General features: G+C 33.7%; 3 protein-coding genes across 3 annotated transcripts; 1 reads left to right on the forward strand and 2 right to left on the reverse strand.

Annotated features, from left to right (window-relative positions):
• Positions 1–1,598: 1,598 nt before the first annotated feature.
• On the reverse strand, positions 1,599–8,303 carry LOC108469700 (enhancer of mRNA-decapping protein 4). Its single transcript, XM_017770698.2, has 12 exons — positions 7,202–8,303; positions 6,909–6,958; positions 6,676–6,832; positions 6,366–6,590; positions 6,042–6,170; positions 4,170–5,747; positions 3,413–3,772; positions 3,223–3,342; positions 2,923–3,093; positions 2,469–2,633; positions 2,200–2,325; positions 1,599–2,105 (listed from the first exon to the last, which is right to left on the reverse strand). The coding sequence occupies exons 1-12, from the start codon at positions 7,874–7,876 to the stop codon at positions 1,797–1,799; spliced, it is 4,065 nt and encodes a 1,354-aa protein (XP_017626187.2). The 5' UTR covers positions 7,877–8,303; the 3' UTR covers positions 1,599–1,796.
• Positions 8,304–9,746: 1,443 nt separating this feature from the next.
• LOC108468564 (subtilisin-like protease SBT5.4) lies at positions 9,747–12,850 on the reverse strand. Its single transcript, XM_017769447.2, has 8 exons — positions 12,763–12,850; positions 12,541–12,650; positions 12,365–12,462; positions 12,087–12,251; positions 11,261–12,005; positions 10,806–11,166; positions 10,514–10,727; positions 9,747–10,429 (listed from the first exon to the last, which is right to left on the reverse strand). Exons 1-8 carry the CDS (start codon positions 12,844–12,846, stop codon positions 9,888–9,890), a joined length of 2,319 nt encoding a protein of 772 aa, XP_017624936.1. The 5' UTR covers positions 12,847–12,850; the 3' UTR covers positions 9,747–9,887.
• Positions 12,851–17,523: 4,673 nt separating this feature from the next.
• Positions 17,524–20,854, forward strand: LOC108468563 (heat shock cognate protein 80-like). Its single transcript, XM_053031621.1, has 3 exons — positions 17,524–17,846; positions 18,573–18,714; positions 18,818–20,854. Exons 1-3 carry the CDS (start codon positions 17,724–17,726, stop codon positions 20,650–20,652), a joined length of 2,100 nt encoding a protein of 699 aa, XP_052887581.1. The 5' UTR covers positions 17,524–17,723; the 3' UTR covers positions 20,653–20,854.
• The last annotated feature ends 3,760 nt before the right edge of the window (positions 20,855–24,614 follow it).

Genomic DNA, 24,614 nt, shown 5'->3' on the forward strand with positions numbered 1-24,614 from the left:
AATTATAAATTTTATATTTTAAAATAGAGGTGGTGATATTTATATATTTAAAAATAATTTTAATTTAATTCATAATTATTATTTTAAAATATTGTACTAATTTTATTTTAAAGAATTGTATTAATTTTATTAATTTACAATAGAATTATTATTTGAATAAAATTCTAAATATTTTAATTATCATTAATATATTAGAGTTTATTATGTTAATCAGTTATTATTTTGAATAATATTATTTTGCATTAATTACTTAAAATAAAACAATGTTGTTTGTTGAAATATGTTAAATAATGTTTTAATTATAATTTGAAAATTTCTTATTATAATATTTGAAATGATAAGATAATATGTTTTAATTATATTTAATAATTTAAATAATAAATATTATTTCACGTTAATTATTATAATTTTAAAAATTATTTAGAAAAGTAACTAATCACATGCAATGCATGTAATGTTAAAAGTTAATTAAGCTAAAGAGCATATAGATTTAAATGTGTTTAAGTAAGTATTATCTTATAATTTAAGTGTTTAAAAGTGTTGTGAATAATAGTAGGATTTTTTTTAAACTGGGTACAACATAAAGACCCAACAAAGTCATAAAAAAAGAAAAAAATATGAAAACGTACAATGGACCTAAAAGCACCAAGGATTAGCCCTAGAAGAAACCCTGGTTGCAGTCACCCTGGCTGTCGGAGAAGATCGAGAGAGTACCCGATGTCGGAGATCGGAGGAGAAGCAGCATTAGATCACTGGCATGCACACCTCCGATTAGGGAGATCATGTCGTAACAAAGCCCCTTGGAGCCAAATTAAACCTTCACAAAAAGGCTTCAACTATCGATAACTTAAAACTGGTACATTAGTTCTTAGATTTCCGTCAAAATCTCTTCAATTAGAAACTGTGGATGAAAGCCGTCAAAATCTCTTGAATATGCAAGATTGTTACATATATCCCAAGCCTCCACCAGTTGAAGAAGTCTCACAAAAAACTACCAAAGTGCTCCACCAACCTTCACGCCCACCTAAAAGACTAAGTCCACACCAAGCTCAATTAGTTGAATATGATTGCTGTCACGTACTACTAACATACCCTACAATCCCATCACGACAAATCACATAGCTAAAAAACACTTTTGAATAACAAGCTCACTAATCATAGGAGAACATGTGGCATAAGTGTCACTCCCTCAAACTATCCCTTTACCACTTTATTAATTGGCTAAGCCTCTTCCAAGCTCTCTACAATTTCTCTCCCTTTGACTCCGAGTGAATTCACATAAAGCCTTCATTTTTTCAGAAATACTTACCAATAATCATTCGACTGATCCTGGAGATGAAACAAGATATATTCGGCGTTTTCAAGTCCTTCCCTACTATTAACCTGCTAATTGCATATTCTACACAACCATATCCGAAAAGTTCAATGGTTTCTTTGATACCATCTTCCGTGCCAGAGGGTGTTTTTCCATATGTTCTAGCTACGGTGTGCAGAGGCAATGGTGATTGAATCGCATCGCCTCTCCTCGGTTGAATTTTTCACTGCCTAGTTATGTATATACTTGTATTTACATGTAATGTATGTAATCAATGCTAACGTTTTGTTTCCCTTTCTTTCTGAGAAATACTTCATTAATTCGTACAGTTTCAAAATATCTATGGATAACAAAATCAGGACCCCCTCTCCCCAACTGTCCTGATAATGCAAAGCAAAGCAGAGGAGAGGGTCCTTACATGAAAACAACCAGAAACTTGTACAAACTTAACTGTGACTCCCAAAATCCTCATGTGTTTTCTTCATTTACAAGTCATTAAAACATAGTTGATGACATAAATGAGAGCACGGATACTCGCATGGTCTGCACCTGTAAGCAATGGCGAGCTACTTATTTCATGCACTCTCTTGTAGACCTCCTGAAAGATTGGTCGCACATGCACCGCAATCATTTGGTCACCTGGGTTGATAGCTGTGGCCACGTCTACCATCCACGTGAGTTTTCGTGGAGTGTCCTTGTTGATGTCGCATGCCAACTGCTGTAAGAGGGAGAGCAGCACTCCTTGGCTCAAAGGAAAAGGGGCAGTTGACAGAATCGTACGTAGATCAACCTAGAAAAAGGAAAAAGAATAATTTCTTACCTAATGCCAAGGCTTCAAGTTTTAACTAGAATTCAAATAGAAAATTCAAGACATTTTTGCTTACCTGTGAACATAACCAAGAAACAATAGAGAGGTCGCTTCTTTGCAGCGCAATTGTGAACGCTTCTTCGTATTTGCCTTCAGATAACAATTTTGATAGCTCTTTTGTGGGATCCATGGGCATAACAACCTGAGAGGGATAGGAATTCATTTGAGAAATTAAACTAGGTAGGAACCAACTGAAACAACTATAAAAGAAGTGATACTTAATAGCCAGATTTGACTTTGGCAATCATGTTTAATGCAGGCATTAAATGTGCGAAACAGACATACCTTGTCATGCAGACCACCTAAAGGTCCATTGCTAAGTTGGGAAGAAAATGAAGTTGCAGCATTTGAGTTAGCTCCAGCAGCTGCAATTGCTAAAAGTTTCCGTTGCCCTTCAGCAAATTCCCCACTTAAGGCTTTAGCGATCGATGAAGCGGAGTTTATGGCATCCTGCAATTAAAAGAGATTTCAAAGGAGAAAATGACATAGAAAGTACTTTCAAAAAGCAGTCAAATAACAGACACACACGATCAAACAAGAGCTCTGTAGCAACAAATAATATTGCATGCTTTAATGCATATTACCTCAAATGGCCAAAAAGAAAAACGTCACACACAGACAATAATCCTTAGTTCCTCACTAAGTCATTCACCGTCTAATGCTCCAAATGTTATAAATCTTGGAAAAAAACACAAATCACCAGCCTTCATTTAAATAGTAAATGTGAGAAAGAACATACCCTTAAAGTAATTGCCAAAGAAGAACTTGCAGACTCTAACTGCTGCTGAGCAGCATTGGTATGCTCAACCATCCCTTTCTGAAACGCAGAATCTACTTGCTCAAACAGGGCTTTGCATGAAATCTCAAAAGCAGGGACCACTAGAGCTTCCACACTAGTCCTCAAAGCCTCCTAAAAGAAATGATAAATTAATAACCAGAAATTGCCTGGAACATACGAATGACACTAATTTGATCTCATAACAAGAGAAAGAAAATATCCGCCTATAGCTATTACCAAATACAGTGAACTTGTGCATACCTGGAGTGCTTGCTTGCCAGAAGTTTGAAACTGGGCTTGAATTTGCCTGGCAACTATAGCTTCGAGTTTCGAATTAACAGACTTTTCTAGTTGATTCACTGCTTTATCTCCAACCCCTCTCTGTCATACAAAGGACCAATTAGATTCCATTAAGCTTTCCAGCAAAAGAACTAGATTTTAAAAGTCTAACCTGGAAGGACTCATTGATCACTGAAGTTACGGTTTTCTCTATTGCTGGAGTAATGGTACGAATAACAGCTGGTCCAACTCCGGCTAATTCCTTCTTGACTACTTTGTCCAACATTACTGCCAAATCCTTGTTCATAAAATTAGTGATCAAGTTAGTTATCTGGTGTGTATGTTCTCGAAGCAGCTTCTCATTTTTTGCATTTTCTTCCTGAAAACGAGCCCATAGAGCATCAGTATTGGCCTTAAGAGCTTTTTCAATGCTCCGTCCTAGAGCAGCCTCTAGTCTTCTTCCTTCTTTTGTAACTGGTTGGTTGACAATATTTGACATTTGTTTCTGCATTTCCTTTTGTGTAGTAATTAGCTGCAAGAATGATTGAAACCACAGTCAAGATACCATAACGGTGCAGCAAAAAGTTTTAAACCACATTTGTTTAGAAAAGAAAGCTAACATATTGCTAGGCAAAATACATCAAAGGAACAATAGGTGAAAATGTGATAAGCATATAGTCATTGAGGTGAACCTTTAAATAAATGAATAAATGCACCTGGGTTGATTTTTATCCAAAATTATGAAATGATCAATGATTATAAACACAAATGAAAACTTTATAGACTATTTGAGGATACTCAAGGATAATGCTTTGTTATATCTATACACTCTCCTAGCATATTTAACTATTAACACGCAACAGAAATAAGCATACAACAGAAGCATACAGGTATAACCATTTTTTTTTATTTCTTTCTTTAGCAATCACCTGATTAAGCATATCTTGCATAGCCGCAATTTGAGGAAATGCAGCAGCAGCTGAGGGGAGATTGGAATTTGCTCCTGGTTCAGTGGTAGAATCTGCAGAATTGAAAGCACTTGAAGAAGGGGAAGTGTGAGCAGATGCCTGAGAACCTTTCCCTTTATGTTTCCTCCATTTTGCACCTGATGTTGGTGATTGTTGATATGTAGAAGGTATGGCTGATTCCAAACCCTTTCCAGAAAGATCCTTTCTGGAATCATCAATTTCTTCCTCAGCAATATTAGGCTTCACATGTGACCCTGATGCACCAACACCATCCACTTGCTGAGATTCATCAACAACGTAAGCATCCCTGGATATCGCACTGCTCTCCCTCGACATCTGAATACCAAGATCTGAAGCCTGGGAGCAAAAGAATTTCTCTCTATTTTCCAAATTTCGATTTTGGGAGTCTCCATGGGAACCAAATTCATTGTTCTGAGATGATCTTGCTTCACCCACGACTTTTACCTCCAACTCAGCATTGCGTGCATCATTATTGACAACCACATCCTGAATATGCACCTCGCCCTCACTCTTTCCCTCATTGACATTAGTAGTTTCAGAAGATGTTGCAGCCATCAATATCTCAGATGGGGTCACAAGATGAGTTGGATGCTTGAAAATGATAGGCGGATTATATGCACCAGATTTGTCATCTGATACCATTTTCTTGTCATCATTCCTTGAACCATCTTCTGATGAATGCATACCAGACAAATTCGATCGAACAGTGTCCATTTGTCTGTCAACTGGATAATCCTCATAGTTATGAAAACCAGAGGGTTTCCTAGATAACCTCGGACTTGGAGGAACTGTTGGTGGTGATGCAACACATACGATATCAGCATCACTTGCTGTTGATGCCAAAGCAGAAGAAGCAGGCTTGGGATCAATATTCGAAGTGTTTAGCTCTTGTGCAGTATTTGCCTCAATAGAATGGGGGCTTGAAGGATACCTCGCTGCAGTTAAATTTTCAGAGCTACTTACTCGTGCACTTGGTTTGGGAACTGAAGTATAAAGGGGTAAGTCAGAAGGCCTAGTTCCAGATGGATTGAAAGTATCAAAGCCTTCGGTGTTAATAGCATCACGAGAAACGCTTGAATCTGACTTCTCCAAGCCAATATTTTCCAGTGGTGGTGGGATGCACTGGCATAACTCCAAAGCATACTGCTGTATAGCCTGTGTCTGTACACAATATATTTTAACAATATGTTCATCAGGAGGATCACTTGTCCCAGTAAAACTTAATATGGGCATAGTGACAGTGAACTCTGCTATGTAATCCATGCGTGAAGCAGATGGACAAGAACCATATTCTAAGTGTACAGCGTAAATAGCATTTCTTTTAGCATTTGCAAGTAAGAAAAGGCCAGCTTGTGATAATGCAACAACTTGATTGAAGAATGCTTCTTCCATTTGAGGTTCAGCAGAACTTTTCAACTCCAATGTCTGGGTGCAAGTCCATTTTTCAGTATTGCTTGGAAGAAGCCAACCCTCTTCACTTGCTGATGTCCAAACTTTGATTTCTTGATTTAGGGGCCCCTAAAGAAAAAGGTCAAAAGTGTAAAATATGATGAATCAGATAAATGGATATTCAATGGAATAACAAGATTCTCATAGGGAAAAGTAAAGCAAAAATATAGTCCTTAAATTAAAAATAAATAAATAATCCCCCATTTAAAATAGACCAAAGCCTAAAAGGTAAATGCACAAACTTGCATGTCATACCAACTAGATCATAAGAATTTGAACAACTATGAACTTTAAATCAGCAAGTCAGTGAATATCAAAAAGGCAGAAGCTTGATGCACACATAGAGAACATGAAAATCATTACCCCTGTTATGAGTATAATATGATCTGGTCGGTGAGGAGCAGTTAAGAATGTAGCTGAATAAACAGGTTGGCCGTCATGTGGTCTCAACACTGTTAGTGGCACTGACTTGCGGTCATCCCATATCTTTATCTGTAGCATAACATAAACTTGTAAGTACAGCAATCTTGACATAACTGCATATATCCATGCAGTCAACATGAAATTCCAGCACTAAACAACAAGAAACCAAGATCTTGGTTCCATGACTATACCACAATGGAGCATAGAGAGATTACATAGATATCTGCAAGTCAATATAACAAAATGGCAAATGAAAATACAAACCGTGCCATCTGTAGAAGCAGACACTAAACGGGTAATCATCCACTGACACATTGAAACATCAGTAACTTCTCCATCATGTTTACCAACCAACTGAATCCCATCAATCAACTTGTCTATAGGACATTGGAGAGGTGTAGGTGCATCAGTTGAGAAGACTTCATTCTTCCCAGCTTTCATGGTATCAACTCTCAGAATGTGTTTTCCAATCCCAGCCACCAAAACTTCCTGCAAAATGAGATTGCAATACCATTGGCAACAACATAGTAATAACCCTTTTAATATGGATAAAACATTAAAGAAGTTGCATTACTTGTTTGTGCCGGTGCCAACAAATACGTGGATGTACATATTCCTCATCGCCTAATATCTGAACAGCAATAACTATCTTCCCTGTAATCTGTGGTTTCTCTTCTTCATCTGGACCTTCAGATACCTTCCAAACAAATATCCTTCCCTCTAGACTCACACTGCAGAAAAGTGTATCACCAAGAATCAAAAAGGGAAAAAGGGAAGTGTAATAACCAATTAAAGAAAGACAAATACCTAGCCAAAAGATGAACATCCTCCGCAAAGAAGGCCATGTCTGTGATCCTCTGAGATAAATGAAAATGACAATTGGATCAATAGACAATCATAATCATCCAAAAGCAGTAACTTACGCACCCAAAGCTTGGGATGCCAGAAATAAAATACACATTTCTTTCACACTTTAACATGCCAAGATTGTATTCATACACTTTAATACCATAAAGCTCTAAACTGTCTACTACTACATTCATTTCAATCCAATAACAACAACTAAAAGCACAATCAACAAAGTGAAAGAAGAGATAAACCTGCGTGTGCCCACGGAACAAAGACCTCAATGCAGTGTTTAAATTAAGAATCCTAATACTGCCTCCTTTCAACCCATAACAAATGTATGACTTATTAACAGCAATCTGCCTTCCAAGTACCAGCTGAGGATCAGACCCATACTTGGTTATGGGAGTAACTTCGAGCTGAGGCTGAACCTCCCCGGACAGCCTCGTGTCAATATCATAACCCACCTGAGTGCCTGATAACCGCCTTCCTTTAGGCAATTTACAACTCGGCACCCTCGAAGGCCCTACATTGGGACCCCCAGAACCCACAAACTCAGCGTGAGGCGGTTGCTGCAGTTTAGGGGGTTGATTTTGAGGTGGGAAATCAGGGTTTTGAGGGGAAGAGTTAATAAGGGCAAGAATTTGGGTGCCAGCATTGTAAGGGCTAAGAGGGGGTGAAGGGAAAGAAAGGGATTTGGAATCTTGGTAAGTAGCATGGGTAGGAGAAGAAGGAGGCATGTAGAATTGGTGATACTGTGGGTGAAAGAAAGGTGGAGAAGGTGAAGGGTAAGGAGAAGGTGTAGGATATGGCGAAGAAGATAGATTTTGTTGTTGAAAGTTGGAATTTGATGGGTTAGAAACTGTGGGTTTGAAGAACTTTTGCACATCAAATGGGATGGTTTGATTTGGATTCCCCGTTGAAGCCATTTCACAAACACAAACCGATCTATTTGGTTACAACGATCTTTTTTACACAATCAAGAAGCTTGGGTATCTGTTTCCTTGGCCAGAAATGAAGGATCTGAGTTGAAAAAAAAACCCAAGAATTTTGAGAGAACAATAACAGTAGAAGAAGAGGCGAAGTGCGCTCTGAATCTGAAATTCTTGTGTTTTTTTTTTTTTTTCCGAATGATGGGTGACTTGGAAAATTGGAAAGTGAAGAGATGGGGAAGAAGGAGAAATTGGGCCTTTTGGGGCAAATAGAGAAAATTTAGAGAGGCTAAATTGATTTGATTGATGGATTAACGAGGCTTTAATTTAAAATAGACCAAATTCAATTTTTCTTTCTCTTTTGGGTGTATAAACCATGTGTCAAATACAATTAAAGACACCAGATCTCTAGTTTCAAGATTTTGGATCTGGGTTTGTCTCTTTTTATTCTGTTTTAATGGCAACTAGGTTCATGGGAAAAAAATTTTAAAAGGTTTAATTTTGTCCAAAGTCCTTGTGCTTTTTATACATTTGAAAATTACTTTTTATTTTTGGGTAAACTACACCACTAAGTACCCAACTATTAGTATTTTTTTTTTGCCACCTAACAATGAAAAATTACAAAACGGTCACTCAACTATTAGTAAATTTTCTTTTTGATCACTCAACTATAAAAAATTATAAAATGATCGCCCTAACTATTCAATTTTATTTTTTTTGGTCATTGGACTAATATAAAAATGACAACACCCAAGAATCTAAGATAGTTGGGTGACCGAAAAAGATAAAATTGAATAACAAAGTGATCATTTTGTAACTTTTAATAATTGGATGACCAAAACAAATTTACTAATAGTTGGATGACCAAAAATAAATTTACTAAAATTGAGTGATTACTAATACAATTTACCCTTTATTTTTATATTCTCTAAAATTTAATTTATCTATGATTTAATAAAGTCCATAATTTTATTAAAAGTTCCGTTAAATTAAATTATGCAATATTTTAAAATAATAAATTTATTTATGTGACCAGAATTAAATGTGTAGAAGTTGAAAAAATTATTGTAATGTTTTCTGAATTAATATAGATTTTTTTTTTCAATCATTTAAGCATACTAAAGTTAAGGATGGCAAAAATTTTTGAAATTGACATGTTTCGAGTGAATCCGACTTGATAGGTTCAAGGTATTGTTTTGAAAATGAATTCTAGGTCGAGTTAGTTTTAAAGAATGGTTAGATCAAATCGGGACGTCTCAAAATATTTACGAAATTAGTCTTATATTTTTTTCATATTAATTAAGTTAAAAAATTCTTAAACTTCATAGCTGTCAATATCATTTTACCGTATTTACTTTCATTTCACACTAGTTTCTTTCACCCTCTCAATTTAATTTATTTTTCGAAGTCCCCTCTTATTTTGTTTCTTATTTTTTCTATGATGTAAATTTTTTTACTTAATCATCCCAAGCATAGTTTTTTATATATTTTTAATTAAATTAATCGTAATTTCAAATAAAAATTTTGAACTCAAGTTAAATCTCGGATATACAATTAATTTTCAGGTTCGAGTTTGGGGTAGGTTACAAATTTTTTAAGCTTAAGATCAGGGCATGGTGGTAGAGTATTGAGTTGGAATCGAGGCTGGCAAAAATTTGTCACACTAATCCCTATTGTCATCACAAAGTATAAAAATTTAAAATATTAAATAAAAAGAGTAAAAAGCAAAAAAAAAATTTCTTAAAGTTATTTTACGAGGAAGATCTTAATTTATTTTTCTGCCAATATATTAAAAGAAGTTTGATATATCTGAATAAATTTTCTGCTATTTAAGGACTTATCTGAATAAAGTGTATCAGGTTTAGGATTTTTTAATATATTAACTTCCTTAAAAGCATTGAATTTTCATCTAGAGTACATATTTTAATTTATTTTCCAAAGAATGGAATGCCAATAATAAAAATGTTCAATTTCATCCTCCAACCCTAAAAATAAACAGAAAAAAACTTTACTTATGCTTCACCACTATAGGACTCCTCACATAGTGACTACCATCAGACCAAAGCAACTCCCCGAAAACATAATCCTCAGATTTTGCGTTGCTCTTATTCAACACGAATTTTACTTCAAATTTCTTCACTTCACCGATCTTCTCGAACTTTAATGTCGATGGTTTAACCGAAACAGTAACTCCAGCTGGCGATCTAACACGTGCTTTATATGTTGACCTTGCTGAACCAACGTTCTTAACTGTCCTGCTAACCGTCATTGAGCCATTGAGTTGAGAAACCGAAATGGAAGGATAGTTTAAGTCCATTACACCATATGACTTCGGACATGCATACGGCTTGTCCGAAAATAGACTTAAAAGGCTTTGGTTGTAGCCACGGGCACACAAGAAGTTCAAGTAATCGTTAACTGTTAGGTCGTAAACAAGACCGGGATCCATTGCACGGTTCGGTCTAACATGTCCTGAGCCGTAAGCAAATGGGGTTGCTCTCTTGTTGCTCGAATCTAGCATTGGATTCCCAGTGTCATCTCTTATTCTTGCTGCGAAATGGTATTGGAGAAAAACAAGTTAGGACGACAAATCAGTTTGGAAGAAGATTTTTAAAAGAGTTTATATGTATATACCAGTGGTCATGATTGCAGATCTTATAGCTGCTGGACTCCAATCAGGATGTAGGCTCTTGAGGAGACCAACAATACCGGAAACATGAGGACATGACATTGAAGTTCCGGATTGTAAACAGAACGGCGTCCTACGTTTATCGGATTCATCTTCAGTCGGACCAACTAATTCAGTGAAAGCAGCAAGGACACTCACTCCTGGTGCAGTTATATCAGGCTGAAACAGATATTCGAACAAATTAGAAACATTATATACTAATCTGAAGGGTCAATGATTCAGCCATTGAAAACTTACCTTGAGGATCGATGGCTCGATTAAACTAGGTCCCCTAGAAGAGAAAGCAGCCATAACCGGCGCAGGCTTTAAACCAAATTTTGTCTCCACAGGAGTAATATATGCTGTGGGGTTCCTGGTAGAGTTGATATATGCAAACAAAGTATTACCGTCAGTGAAATTTATGTGTGTGGCAGGGAGCAAGTGAGGGTCTGCTATGACTTCATTTCCGCTTTTCCTGTCGTTTACAAGTATCATCCCGACTGCACCTGCAAGAAGAGCTTGTTTTCCCTTGTCTGTTCTCCCGCTGATTCCTCGAACACATACTAAAATTTTCCCTTTAGCTTTTTTGGGATCAATTGTTTCGGGCTGACATAGGATGCTGCAAAAGACACACATGTCCAAGTGAACCAATGCAACTCATTTATATTTTAATGATGTAGGATTATGAAAATCAAATGGAGAGTGACTCGTACGCGTCTTCTGCTAATGCATCGGCTGCTTTGGCCTTGTCACCGCTGATCAACGGATAGAAAGTCCGGGATGACATTGCTACGGAAGACAAACTTGCTCCCTTGAGTTGCTTGTTGTTGCCTAGTTGGACATAACTTACGAACTCCCTATCGAGTGTGCTAGCACCAACAGTGAACATCCACGGTGACACATTTGATACAGTTCCTGGATCTGGTCCGGAATTTCCAGCTGATGAAACAACAGAAATGCCTTTCTTAACGGCATGAAAAGCTCCAATCGAGATCCCATCTTCAAAAAATTCAGATGGATTACCACCCAACGACACAGAAAGCACGTCAACACCATCACTTATTGCAGCATCAAAAGCAGCGATGATGTCTGCATCAAAACACTCATTGCCACCTACGAGAGGTGGCCAGCATACTTTGTAAGCTGCAACACGTGCTCTAGGGGATCCTCCTTTCGCAGTTCCATTAGCGTGACCAAATATACTAGCTCCGGGAACAAAGTTGCCACCGGCTGTTGAGAGGGTGTGTGAACCGTGTCCCTCGTGGTCTCGTACAGTCTTGAACGTGTTATTGAGTGCAACACCAATGAAAGCCAAATAACCTTTGTTGAAGAACTTCGCTCCAATCAACTTCCTATTGCAAACAACTCCACCAACATCACGGGAACACGATCCTCGCCACCTTGATGGGATGGGTCCATACCCTTCATCACTAAAACTCTTCGATTCCGGCCAAACACCTTCACCAAAAAAAACCATTACATTACAACAAAAAAAACATATCAAAAAAACATGCCAGCAAAACCAAATACATAACATGCCTGTATCAAGGTTTCCAATAATTACATCGGCACCAAAATTCGATCTGTTCCAAAGTGAATCAACAGGGACCAAACCATCCCTCTCTAATCTGAGAAAATCCCATGAATGTGTTGTATGCAATTTTCGTCCTTTGTTCAAGAAAACCGACACGACATTCGGATGTTCTGTTTTTAATCATAGACCAAACATACATACATGCATCAGAAAAAACATAGGCAGAGCTCAATGATGTATGCATACACAAATACATATGCATATATATATATATATATATTACTTGCAATATCTGCAGCTTCCTTGTCGTCCAAGATAGCAGCAAAGCCATTGATGTTTCGAGTGTACGAGTAAAATATTTTCTCTCTAGCTAATTCAGTACTGCAAAACAAGAACTATATTGAAATTGAATTACAAAAATACATTAAATTAAAATTTACAGATTGTTTTTAACTATACCTTCCTACAGATGAAGCCAACAATTCATAGTGAGAATTCGTGGCGTACTCTAGATCGGCAGTTGTCGGATTTAGACCGTGAGTATGTCCTCCTAAGTACACTATATAAGACTGCAACAAGAACAACAACAAAAATAAATTAAAAAAAAAAGAATCTATACAAATTTAAAAATAAACCAAGAATTTGCATTGGGATATTAAAAGAGATGAAGATTTTTCCCACCTTTTTTATAGCAAAAGTAGGAGACTGCGACAAAGAGAAAACAACGAATGATAAAAGCAATGAAGAAAGAATTGTATGCATCATTGCTTTGGTCTTTGATATTATATGTTTTGGTTTGTTTATATATAAATGTGTGTGTTGCTTGTGATGTGGTGCTAAATGCTCTTTGTGTGCATGGTTTTTTTTTTTTTTTTTTTTGGAAATAATTTGCTTGATTTCACCCATTGATGAAGGGTGGGAAATGGAAATTCTTCCATTTTGGAAGCCAATATTTTAGGGGAATTGATTTTATTTACAGATTATAGTTTCCTAATTGGTTTTAAAATTAATTAGTATAATTTCATAATTTGTGTATCTCCAAATCAAATCTTTGAAACAATCTACAATGATTTAGGGAACTTTCCAATTTCGTCCTTGAAATTGATTCAAACAATATTAGCTTTCCAACGAATTTTGAATTCAAGTAAATCGAAATTTTGTAGCTTGAGTTACGATTGACTTATGGAGAAGCGTCCAAGGCTTTTATTTTTATTATATTATTAACATAAAGGATAAATTTCAAACCTAATCCTCTACTTTTTAGAATATATAAAATGTTTAAATTGCAATTTCAAGTCTTTAATTTGATATTTAATCTTTATACTTTAACTTTCTACATAATTTGATATATCACCGTTTATATTGTCATAACTTTATATCTCACCGTTTAGATTAAGTGATATTATTATGATTATCTTTCCAACGGATTTTGATTTTGAATAAATATGTTCTCTTTCGCTCTCTTATTTTTCTTGTTATTTTACTCTTTTATTATTTATTTCATAATATGTAATAAAAAAAAAATCACCGCCTACAAAAAGATTAAATCTCGCACCACTAATTGCTTTCATTATTGTTTTTTAATCGAAAATCCATGTGGTTTTAGGCTATGATTTTATATTTTAATCTCGCACCACTTATTAACTTGGTGTTTTCTTCAATACAATATTAGTATATTTGTTTGTATGGTTAAATCACGTCCAATTGTAAACTGAAAGTTTACTTTAGTATTATTGAATCACGTGCATAATAAATTGCAAATTTACGAGTCCAAATATACTAATTAGTTAGCATGATTGATTATATCATCTCAATCAATAATGATACGGCAACATAAAAATTTACATAGAAATTTATTAAAGAACCTGAATATACTTAATTTTAAATATTTTTAATTGTTGCTTGTTCTCAAAGAATACGAGTTATTAAAAACATCACTAACAAAAGTTAAAATTGAATTTGTACCATTTTTTAAAGAACTATGAACCCGCTTATCCAACAAGTGGATGTTATGATATGATTTTGATAGATGCATCTACAAGATAGTCACATTTGAGTTATGAATGTGCAACCTGTCGTTTTCGTGATTACTTGTTTAATAATTAAAGTAAGAACAAAAAAATTAAATTATGCAATTAAGACAATTATTGCTAATGTTTGTGAGTTCATTTCTCAAGCTTTCAATGATTATTATATGTTAAATTGTCGGTGGGTATAAATGTCGCAAATATGTTTATGTGTATAAAGTGATTCAGCATAACTAATAATTAAATGCCTCTAGTTAGTAGTTAAATCGTATTTTTTTAGAACAAAAGCTTTTGTTTATACATGTATAAGGATATGATGTTTTATATGAATTGGAACTTGTACGCATCGTGCTAATAAATTTTAATAAATTCAATTAGAAAATTATTTACAATTTTAATAATTTATCAATTATTATTTTAAAAACATTAAAAATCGTTTACATTTTGATTACTTTATCGATAATTACTATTTTTTATACATATATGTCCATCTCTATACCATTATTTATCAATTTGTCGAGTTAATGCCACTTATTAACTGAGTTTCAATTCATTTGTGAAATTATAAAAAAAACTCATTGTTTTTACAAATCAACAAAAATATTTTGAAGATATATTTAAAAATATATTTTGAAGATACTTTTGTTTTTTATATTTTTATATAAAATCTAAAAAATACATACATATATATGTATATGATGAGATTTAAACCCAAAATATTATGATTTCCACATCTTCAACTTTATCATATTAGCTAAAGTTGTACTTAGTTTTACCTCATTTATTTTTATAAATTTGTTATAAAAACATTTTCACATAAATAACGAGGTGTATCATAATCTAGTTATTATTTAAAATTTTTATTGAGTTTAATATAATAGATTAATTGAACACCAACTCGATTGAGAATGAAATAATTAATTTTAAAATAAACATGATATATTAAAAAGGTTATATAGGTAATTTATTTTAAAAAACAATATAAAAATTTATATATTATTTTCTTAACAAAATAACATAAATTATTTTTAATTATGATGTAATGATATTTTCATCTTTTATTTAATTTTATATGATTAAAGTGTTTAAATTTAAACAATTAAAAATCAAAATTTTAAAAAATATTTAGAGTTTAATATTTTAATTCAATGTATTTACCTATTTAAATTTTTTATTTATAATTTAAATTAAATTTTATTTAATTTTGTACATATTATATAAATCTCATACATCATCATTGTATCGTGTCAAACCATTTCATTAATAAGTAAAAGGTAAAAAATGAAAATTTATTAACGAATACTATTAAGTTTACTTGAATATAATTAAAATTGATTAATTTTATTATGTTCTCATCTCGGGTTTTTTACTAAAATAAGACAAAAAATAAAAAATATCAAAATAATACAAAGCAAAAATTAAGTACTAAAATGGTATATTTGAGGTGGTGCCACCTATGGCAGAGGCGTGACCACCCATGTCAAATAAAAAAATCTGTATAAAAATTTAAAAAAAAAACAAAAAGCTAAAAAAAAGTGACTAAAAAAATCAAAAGCTGATAGATCGACGGGGTGCCAAAGGCGGCACCGGTTGTGCCTCTGGCAGAGGCAGCACCTCGTTTGTTTTTTTTGAGTTGGGGACCTTCTTCTTCTCTTCTCTTTTTTTTCTTTCTCATTCTTCTTCTTCTCTTTTCTGCTTCTTGCTTCTACTGCTGAAACATGGGGATCTTATAATGGTCCCCAACACAAAACAACAAATGAGTTGCTGCATGAGCCGTCCCATACCGGTGCTGCCTCTGCCAAAGGCATAACCGGTGCCGCCTCTGGCACCCCCTCGATCTGCCAGCTTTTGTTTTTTTTTTTAGCTGTTTTTTGTTTTTAAATTTTTAAATAGAATTTTGATTTGACATGGGTGATCACGCCTCTGTCATAAGCGGCACCACCCCAAACGTACCATTTTGGTACATAATTTTTACTTTGTATATTATTTTATTTTTTATCCTATTTTAGTAAAAAATCCTCTCATCTCCTACAAGAAAAAAAAATATTCTTTAAAATCCGGAAAAAATTATAATTTTATTATAGAGAAATAGGAAGGAGATAAGAAAATAATAGCTTTACAAGTTTTTCTTAGGATTTTAAAGAATTTTTTTATTTTTATGTAAGAAATGAAAAACCATAAGTTTAATTAATTTTAATCACATGGAAGTAAACTCAACAGTTTTTATTTACAAGTTTTCGAATAGTGTTTTATTTAATGATACAATGATTTAGACTCGTTCTTGACATTTTGGCCCTAGACAAAGCAATAAATTGAGCTCACTTTAGGAAAAATTACAAAATGTAATATAATAAAAACTGAAAAATTGTTGAGACCCTAAGAGATGAAGTTTTTATGGTAAAAAAAAAATGAAAGTACTAGTCACTTAATTAATTTATTTTAGTTTGAATTATTTTTCATATTAAAAGTTAAAAGAATATTTTTTTGGACCCTTTTTAGTCTTTGGCCTTAGACGGCTGCACTATCAAACAACCTTTAGGGCCGAGCCTGCAATGACTTAATGTGATTCATTAAGGTAGCGCTTGGTACTTTTTAATGTTATAATTTCAACAAGATTTTTTTTGCAACGTTTGGTAAACATTAAAAAGTATGAATTAAAATATTTGAAAAGTTGTATTATCACGATTGATTCACTATTTATTTTTGAGAATGTAGTGATAATTCCCAAATTTACCTTTATTAAATACCAATAATATTCATGTATTTAATATATTATCATAAACTTTATTAGTAATAAAATTTCAAATTAAATCTTTATTAATAATATTTTAATTGAAAAAATTATTTCATATTTTTTTACATGTATTTTTCATCATATCAAATCCAATCTAATAGTAGTGATTGAATCTTGTTTCGATTTGTATAGGTATTGTTGCTAACGTAGGAAGATGTGGATTCGACAGTATTGAAACTCATTATCTTCTCATTTATGAGTTGGGAATAAATTATATATAATTCTACATATTGTGGCAAAAAAAAAAAACAAATATGACTAAACCTATAATAAAATTGTTAAAAAATACTCTATAATAAGATTATTAAAAAAATACTCTCTAATAGGGCCAACCTCCCTTAAAATAAAAATTCTTTTATCTAAGGTCTTTAAAATTTTTAAATTCTAAATCAATAAAAATAAAATTATTCTTTGAGCCACTAAAAATATAAAAATTAATTTAATTATTTAAAATTATAAAAATATAAACTACTAAAATAATAAATTATATTTTTATTATAAAAAATTATAATTTAATTTCCACCTCCAAATGTATATATATCTCAGGTTATTCTCGGGTTGGTTGGTTGATAGTATTTATTTTTCAGCTTCAATTATTGATATTTTTCTAATAAATATATTTTTAATATAAAGAAGAGCGGCAATGGAAGGATCTAGAAACCCTAATTAAGTTTCATATATTAACTCTCTTTAAGTGCAAGCTCAGAGCAGTGCCTCACTTTGATCTTTTTCTTCTCTCTTCAAATTCTAACCTCGAAAGCTTTCGAGATTCTCATTTTGCTAAGCGTATTTTAGATCGGGAGTTTAGAGGTTATTCATTAATGGCGGATACAGAGACATTTGCTTTCCAAGCTGAGATCAATCAGCTTCTTAGCTTGATCATCAACACTTTCTACAGCAACAAAGAGATCTTTCTTCGTGAGCTCATCAGCAACGCATCCGATGTAAGTTTCCTTTTTATGGTATTTTCCGTTTTTAAAAACTGAGAAATATTGAGTTTTTGTTTTTGTTTTTAATTTCCTTTTGAATGCTTTTTTAAATGAATCTGATATTTCGTGATTTGATGATGATGGATTTTTTTTGTTTGTTTATTCTTCATGATGGAAGCTATAGGTTTTGTTTAGGGTTATTCTGACATTTAATACTGGATATCTGTTCATTGGTTATTCAATTTGATTTGCATATGGCTTTTATTACTCAGTAAAAAAAATTTAGATTTGACATTTGATGTATTTTTATCATTACGGATAAAAGTGAGTGATTTTGTATGCATAAAAGTTAGTCGAGAGTGATAATTTTCTAATCTTTTATAAAAGCTTCATGTTGTTAGTTTCAAATTGTGCTCTTTATTGGTGTTTGTGAGTTGTAAAAAAGTGAGTGAAGATGATCTCGTGAATCTAATTTTGTTTAACATACTGCAAATTAAGGGGCCTTTAGGTATGATTAGTAATTAAAATAATGTTAAACCTGTTCCTGGTAGCTTGTTTAGTCAATACATGATACGCTATGTTCATTTGTTGTTCAAATGACTGATTTTTTAGACTTAAAAGTTGGTTTGAATTTGTGCTCTTTATTGGTATGGATGAATAGTGAATAAAAATGATCTCGTAAATCTAATGTGCATAAAATAATGCTAGTAGTTCTTATAATCTTATACTTGTTCGCTGTAGGCTTTGGATAAGATCAGATTTGAGAGCTTAACAGACAAGAGCAAGCTCGATGCTCAACCTGAGCTCTTCATCCACATTATTCCAGACAAGACTAACAACACACTGTCCATCATTGACAGTGGTGTTGGCATGACTAAGGCTGGTAAGTGTGTTCTTGTGTATTGGAGTATCAACTATTGTGCATTTAGTTGTGGAGTTTCATGTAAAATGGGAATCTAATGCATTTATATATTTCTGTTGTTTAGATTTGGTGAATAATCTTGGTACAATCGCAAGATCTGGTACTAAGGAGTTTATGGAAGCACTGGCTGCTGGTGCTGACGTTAGTATGATTGGTCAATTTGGTGTTGGTTTCTACTCAGCATACTTGGTTGCTGAGAAGGTTATTGTAACCACAAAGCATAATGATGATGAACAATATGTGTGGGAGTCCCAAGCTGGTGGTTCATTCACTGTTACCAGGGATACTTCCGGGGAGAACCTTGGTAGGGGTACAAAGATAACTCTGTTTTTGAAAGAGGATCAGCTTGAGTACCTTGAGGAGCGATGTTTGAAGGATTTGATTAAGAAGCATTCTGAATTTATTAGCTACCCGATTTCCCTTTGGATTGAGAAGACCACTGAGAAGGAGATTTCTGATGATGAAGATGAGGAGGATAAGAAGGACGAAGAAGGGAAAGTTGAGGATGTTGATGAGGAGAAAGAGAAGGAAGAAAAGAAAAAGAAGAAGATTAAGGAGGTGTCGCATGAGTGGTCTTTGGTGAACAAACAGAAGCCCATCTGGATGAGGAAGCCTGAGGAGATTACCAAAGAGGAATATGCTGCTTTCTACAAGAGCCTTACAAATGACTGGGAAGAGCATTTGGCTGTCAAGCACTTCTCAGTTGAGGGGCAACTTGAGTTCAAGGCTGTCCTCTTTGTCCCCAAGAGGGCTCCTTTTGATCTCTTTGACACAAGGAAGAAGCCCAACAACATTAAGCTCTATGTGAGACGTGTCTTTATCATGGACAACTGTGAGGAGTTGATTCCTGAATTCCTCAGCTTTGTTAAGGGTATTGTCGACTCAGAGGACCTTCCTTTGAACATCTCAAGAGAAATGTTGCAGCAAAACAAGATCTTGAAGGTTATCCGCAAGAACTTGGTAAAGAAGTGCATTGAGCTCTTCTTTGAAATAGCAGAGAACAAGGAAGATTACAACAAGTTTTATGAGGCATTCTCGAAGAACCTCAAGCTTGGTATCCATGAGGATTCTCAGAACAGGACTAAAATTGCCGAATTGCTCCGCTACCACTCCACCAAGAGTGGTGATGAGATGACCAGCTTGAAGGACTATGTCACCAGAATGAAGGAGGGTCAGAATGATATCTACTACATCACTGGGGAGAGTAAAAAGGCCGTTGAGAACTCTCCCTTCCTTGAGAAGCTGAAGAAGAAGGGTTATGAGGTCCTTTACATGGTTGATGCTATTGATGAGTATGCTGTGGGACAGCTCAAGGAATTTGAGGGCAAAAAGCTTGTGTCAGCTACCAAGGAAGGTCTTAAACTTGATGAGAGTGAGGATGAGAAGAAGAAGAAGGAAGCTTTGAAGGAAAAGTTTGAGGGTCTTTGCAAGGTCATCAAGGATGTGCTGGGTGACAAGGTTGAAAAGGTTGTGGTTTCTGATCGTGTGGTTGACTCACCTTGTTGTTTAGTGACTGGCGAGTATGGTTGGACTGCAAACATGGAGAGAATCATGAAGGCCCAGGCTTTGAGGGATAACAGCATGGCTGGTTACATGTCAAGCAAGAAGACGATGGAGATCAACCCGGAGAACCCTATCATGGAAGAGCTGAGAAAGAGAGCCGATGCAGACAAGAATGACAAATCTGTGAAGGACCTTGTTCTCCTTCTCTTCGAGACTGCTCTCCTCACCTCTGGCTTCAGCCTTGATGACCCTAACACCTTTGGCAACAGAATCCACAGGATGCTGAAACTCGGCTTGAGCATTGACGAGGATGCAGGTGAAGCTGAAGCTGATGCTGATATGCCCCCATTGGAGGATGCTGATGCCGAAGGCAGCAAGATGGAAGAAGTTGACTAAGCACCACTCTTCTTATTGGAACTTTTTACTAGTTTTTTTTAATTATTATTGAAGGTATCCTTAGGTTTAATATTTTGTTTGGTGCCTTTTTGGGAGGTTTTGTTAGTGATTATGGAGAAAGTTCTTAATGATAATTGCTGTTCTGTTTCTGGTATATTTATACATTTTTTATCGGTGCCTTATCTTTGGTGCTTGCTTAGAATGGTTGCTGTTGCCATTTGTTTTCTTTAAATGGTTTTTAGACATTGCTTCATCAGGTCTTTTTTTTAATATTGAATGGTGCAAAGCCTTGTTCAGATATCCAGTATTGTATGCAGCAGCAGCAGTAGGTGTATTTTCTGTTGATTTCCACAAACAAAAATGTGAATAATTGAGGTCACGGCTGCAGGAACTTCTGCGAATCACCAAGTAGGAAATACCGTCGACAATGAGCCGAAGGTGCCGAGGAAATTAATCAAGCATGCAATGTAAGCACCGTCGACACGCATAGCCACGCCGACTCACAATTGTGTTAATCTTCCTTTTTCGGTTTGAATAGCCTTATCACAACTCATTCAACACATCTAAATCCAATACCATTTTGATTTTGGATAAATCCTGCTTCCTTTGATCCTTCTTCCGTTATACTTTGTTGTCTTAAGCAGAGGGTGCTTCAGAAGACTCTTGCACCCTTTGATTTTGTGTTACAGATCACCAATAGCGCACCTTCAACCTACCTTGACCAATATCACAAAAACGATGTCAAGAATTGATGTCGTTTCTGGGAATCCTTCATGGATTCTTCTGCTAAGCAACCTAGCCTGATCGCCACTGATCCAAACAACTTTGAACCTAGATCATAAACAACAAACACAAAAAAACAAATCCAATGGTTCATAAAAACAATATAAAAGTTCAGTCATCCTCGACAACAGAAGTAGTCGCTTGACTAATTATAACATTCTATTCAAAGCCTAGGGTAGCATCTAGAGTAGCTTCCTTCGTAGTCTCTCATTATTCTCAAGTGGAGCAGCAACAGTAGCACGAAGCTTCACTCTTTTTAAGAAGGGTTCTAACACGGAATGCAACAACTCATGAGGAAATCTAATGGCCCATACTTTAGCTGCATTTCCAGAAGCGTCCATTCGCGGTGGCATTGTCTGGTGTTGATTATCTGCTTGAGTAGATCTTCATTCTCTGCTGTCTCAACAGGTAGCTCCTTCATTACCCTCTTCAGCTCCTCAGACAATGCTTTGTCTCTCTCTCCAACAGTGCCAACTCTTTGTACAAGACGAAGCTACAAAGCAGTATGAAATTTTAATTTTTTATAATCTATCATCTTTATAATTTTTAAAAAATTAAATTAAATTTTATAATTTTATGGAGTTAAAATATAATTTTACTTTTATTAATTTAAAATTTTAAAAAATTTAAAGGCTTAAATAATAATTTTATATTTTAAGGAGAGTCGGGCCTATGCCAGCCCCCTTTAGATTTGTCAGTGTCTTTATTCTTGCTCTTAATAACATAATGCAACACCCTAAAAATTTTAGTATTGAATTCATGTTGATATGAGATAAGTTTAGTGAAAATTTTTCAAACTATTCATATAATATTAGTAAAATAAAGGTTTAATTCACGATTTCACTTATAAAGTATTCTCATTTTTTTATTTTGGTACCTAATTTTTTTCCAATTTGATATCTAAAATACACTCAAATCCCCAATTTTGTATATGTCTCCCTTATATTTTTTAGTTCATTTCCTGATAAATGATTAAAAAATTCTTATAACTAATCACAAAAGCGCCATGTACATTTTTATGTAAAATAAATATTTTCTTTTACTAAATGCATATACACATTAAAAATATAAAAATGGAATTAAATATATTAAAATTATAAAAAATAAAAAAGATAAAAGAGACATATAAATTATAATTTTTTATAAAATAAGATTGATAAAAATAGGATAACTGAAAAGAAATTAGTTGAAATTAATAATATTACTACTAAAAGTGTAAAAAATGTAAAATTATTTTAAAATTTTTTAAAAATTAAATTATTTTTATGAAACTCTAAAATATATAATTATATAATTATAAAATTCTAAAAAAATTTAAATACCTTTTTAATTTTTATATATTATTTTGACTTTTAAAATTTTAAATTATATATTTTAAAATTTTTAAAAAATATTTCTAAGTTTTAAAAAGTATATATTATATATGATTTTTTTTACATTCTTAATCAATATAATATATATAATAGTAAAAAATTAAAAAAGGGACACATTGCATGTTCTAAATGAGCTATGTTGCCAGTCAATGTTGGTCAATGGTTAGTCAAAGTCAAAAGTATTTTTTCATATTATAATTTTTTATTTTTAAATTTAAATTTAATAATTTATTTTAAATAAAATTAATTGCCATGTGACATTTTTTCATTGGCCAAAGTTGCTTAACAGTTTTTTTTTTTAATTTCTATTACAAATGGACCAAAAATAGAGGAAATTGATACCTTTGGTAACAAATTAGGGCAAAAAAATTTAGGTATCAAAATGGAAAAATAGGTATTCTTCAAGGGCTAAATTGTGAATTAAGCCTAAAATGAATTGTTTCAGAAAATTAAGATGAAATGATAAAATTTAGATTTTTAGTATTGTTATGCATCATGGACTTCTTTGAATTTTTAATTCCGAGACTAAATTGAATGCTTGATTGAACTAGTTCGTGCTAACAACCACTATTAGGCTTTGGATCCAACTGGACTTCTGAGCCAAAATTAGGGTGTTACACATAATGTAATTGGTCTCTTTTCTGGTGACTATCCTCATTCAAATACTTATTCTTTAAAACTTCCAATTCCCCCTCCAACAATTAAATTTTTTGCTCCAAGTTTTTTCTCTCATTCGTTATAAAAAAAACCAACACACAAGTAAGAAAATAAAAGGTAGACTAAAAATATATGAGTAGAGGGACGTATGTCTTTGCCACTTGAGGGAAGGTGCGATTTCTATAACCTTCAAGCTCATTTACAGGCTAGTACCTTAAAGGCTATTCAAAGGGGTGGAGGCAACAACGTTCAGAGGAACATATTTCAACGAAGAAGTAGCTACAAGTGAAGATTCTTCAACTAAGGGAACAAGTTCAACACTTGACAATCTAGGGATGTTCTTGTCTAGTGTTTTCCTAAAGGGTTCTTCCAAAGACCTTCTACCCTTCTTTGCATAGATATTAAAAACCCAAGTTCAAATTGGTAATAGAGCCAAAAGTTGGTACGTTAAGTATACAACTTCTGCATGACATAACACCACTTACAATAGTGGAATTCATAGCCCAAATATGGTAAATGATATCCTTTCATCGGCATTACATGATAAATTGAAAAGTAACATTGCCACGAGTCATTTGTCCATGACAATGATTTAATTGTTATTTGTTAGTAATTAACATTTTTATTTAGGAAGATAGTAATGGTTACTATGAGAAGTTAGCTAAAATTTATATATCAGATATTGTCAGATTATACGGTGTGCCATTGCCTATTATTTCAGACCGAGACTCAAGATTTACCTCCAGATTTTGGGGTAAGCTACATTAAGCCCTTAGTATGAAACTGAATTTCAGTATAGCGTTTCATCCTCAGACTGACGGACAATCAGAACAAATGACTCAACTCAAAGATATGTTACGATGTTGTGTGATTAAATCTGAAGGTAGCTGGAAAAGCTTCCTACCGTTAGCTAAGCTTACTTACAACAATAGTTATCATTCGAGCATTAAAATGACATCTTACGAGGTTTTATATGGTCATAAATGCAGAACTCCTCTATGCTGGTTAGAGTTGAATGAAAGAAAGTTAACAGGAATTGATTTGATATAAGAAATAAAAGAAAATATCTAGATTAGTTGAGACTGTTTGAAAGTTGCTTTCGATAGAAAAAAGTCTTATATTGACTTGAAAAGAAAAGACATTGAATTT

The sequence above is a fragment of the Gossypium arboreum genome, chromosome 8 (genome assembly GCF_025698485.1).
Source record: "Gossypium arboreum isolate Shixiya-1 chromosome 8, ASM2569848v2, whole genome shotgun sequence".
Lineage (NCBI taxonomy): Eukaryota > Viridiplantae > Streptophyta > Magnoliopsida > Malvales > Malvaceae > Gossypium > Gossypium arboreum.

Bases quoted from the DNA above. Each gene is read 5' to 3' on its own strand.
- LOC108469700 (XM_017770698.2), bottom strand. From the start codon at position 7,876: ATGGCTTCAACGGGGAATCCAAATCAAACCATCCCATTTGATGTGCAA. The intron at 6,591-6,675 runs GTAATGCAACTT...CTCATTTTGCAG, and splicing joins GTTGGCACCGGCACAAACAA to GAAGTTTTGGTGGCTGGGAT. The intron at 2,106-2,199 runs GTAAGCAAAAAT...TCCTTTTTCTAG, and splicing joins TTTCTTGGTTATGTTCACAG to GTTGATCTACGTACGATTCT.
- LOC108468563 (XM_053031621.1), top strand. From the start codon at position 17,724: ATGGCGGATACAGAGACATTTGCTTTCCAAGCTGAGATCAATCAGCTT. The intron at 17,847-18,572 runs GTAAGTTTCCTT...TGTTCGCTGTAG, and splicing joins TCATCAGCAACGCATCCGAT to GCTTTGGATAAGATCAGATT. The intron at 18,715-18,817 runs GTAAGTGTGTTC...TCTGTTGTTTAG, and splicing joins TGTTGGCATGACTAAGGCTG to ATTTGGTGAATAATCTTGGT.
- LOC108468564 (XM_017769447.2), bottom strand. From the start codon at position 12,846: ATGATGCATACAATTCTTTCTTCATTGCTTTTATCATTCGTTGTTTTC. The intron at 12,252-12,364 runs GTAATATATATA...GATTAAAAACAG, and splicing joins GGAAGCTGCAGATATTGCAA to AACATCCGAATGTCGTGTCG. The intron at 10,430-10,513 runs GTATATACATAT...ACCATTTCGCAG, and splicing joins ATCTGCAATCATGACCACTG to CAAGAATAAGAGATGACACT.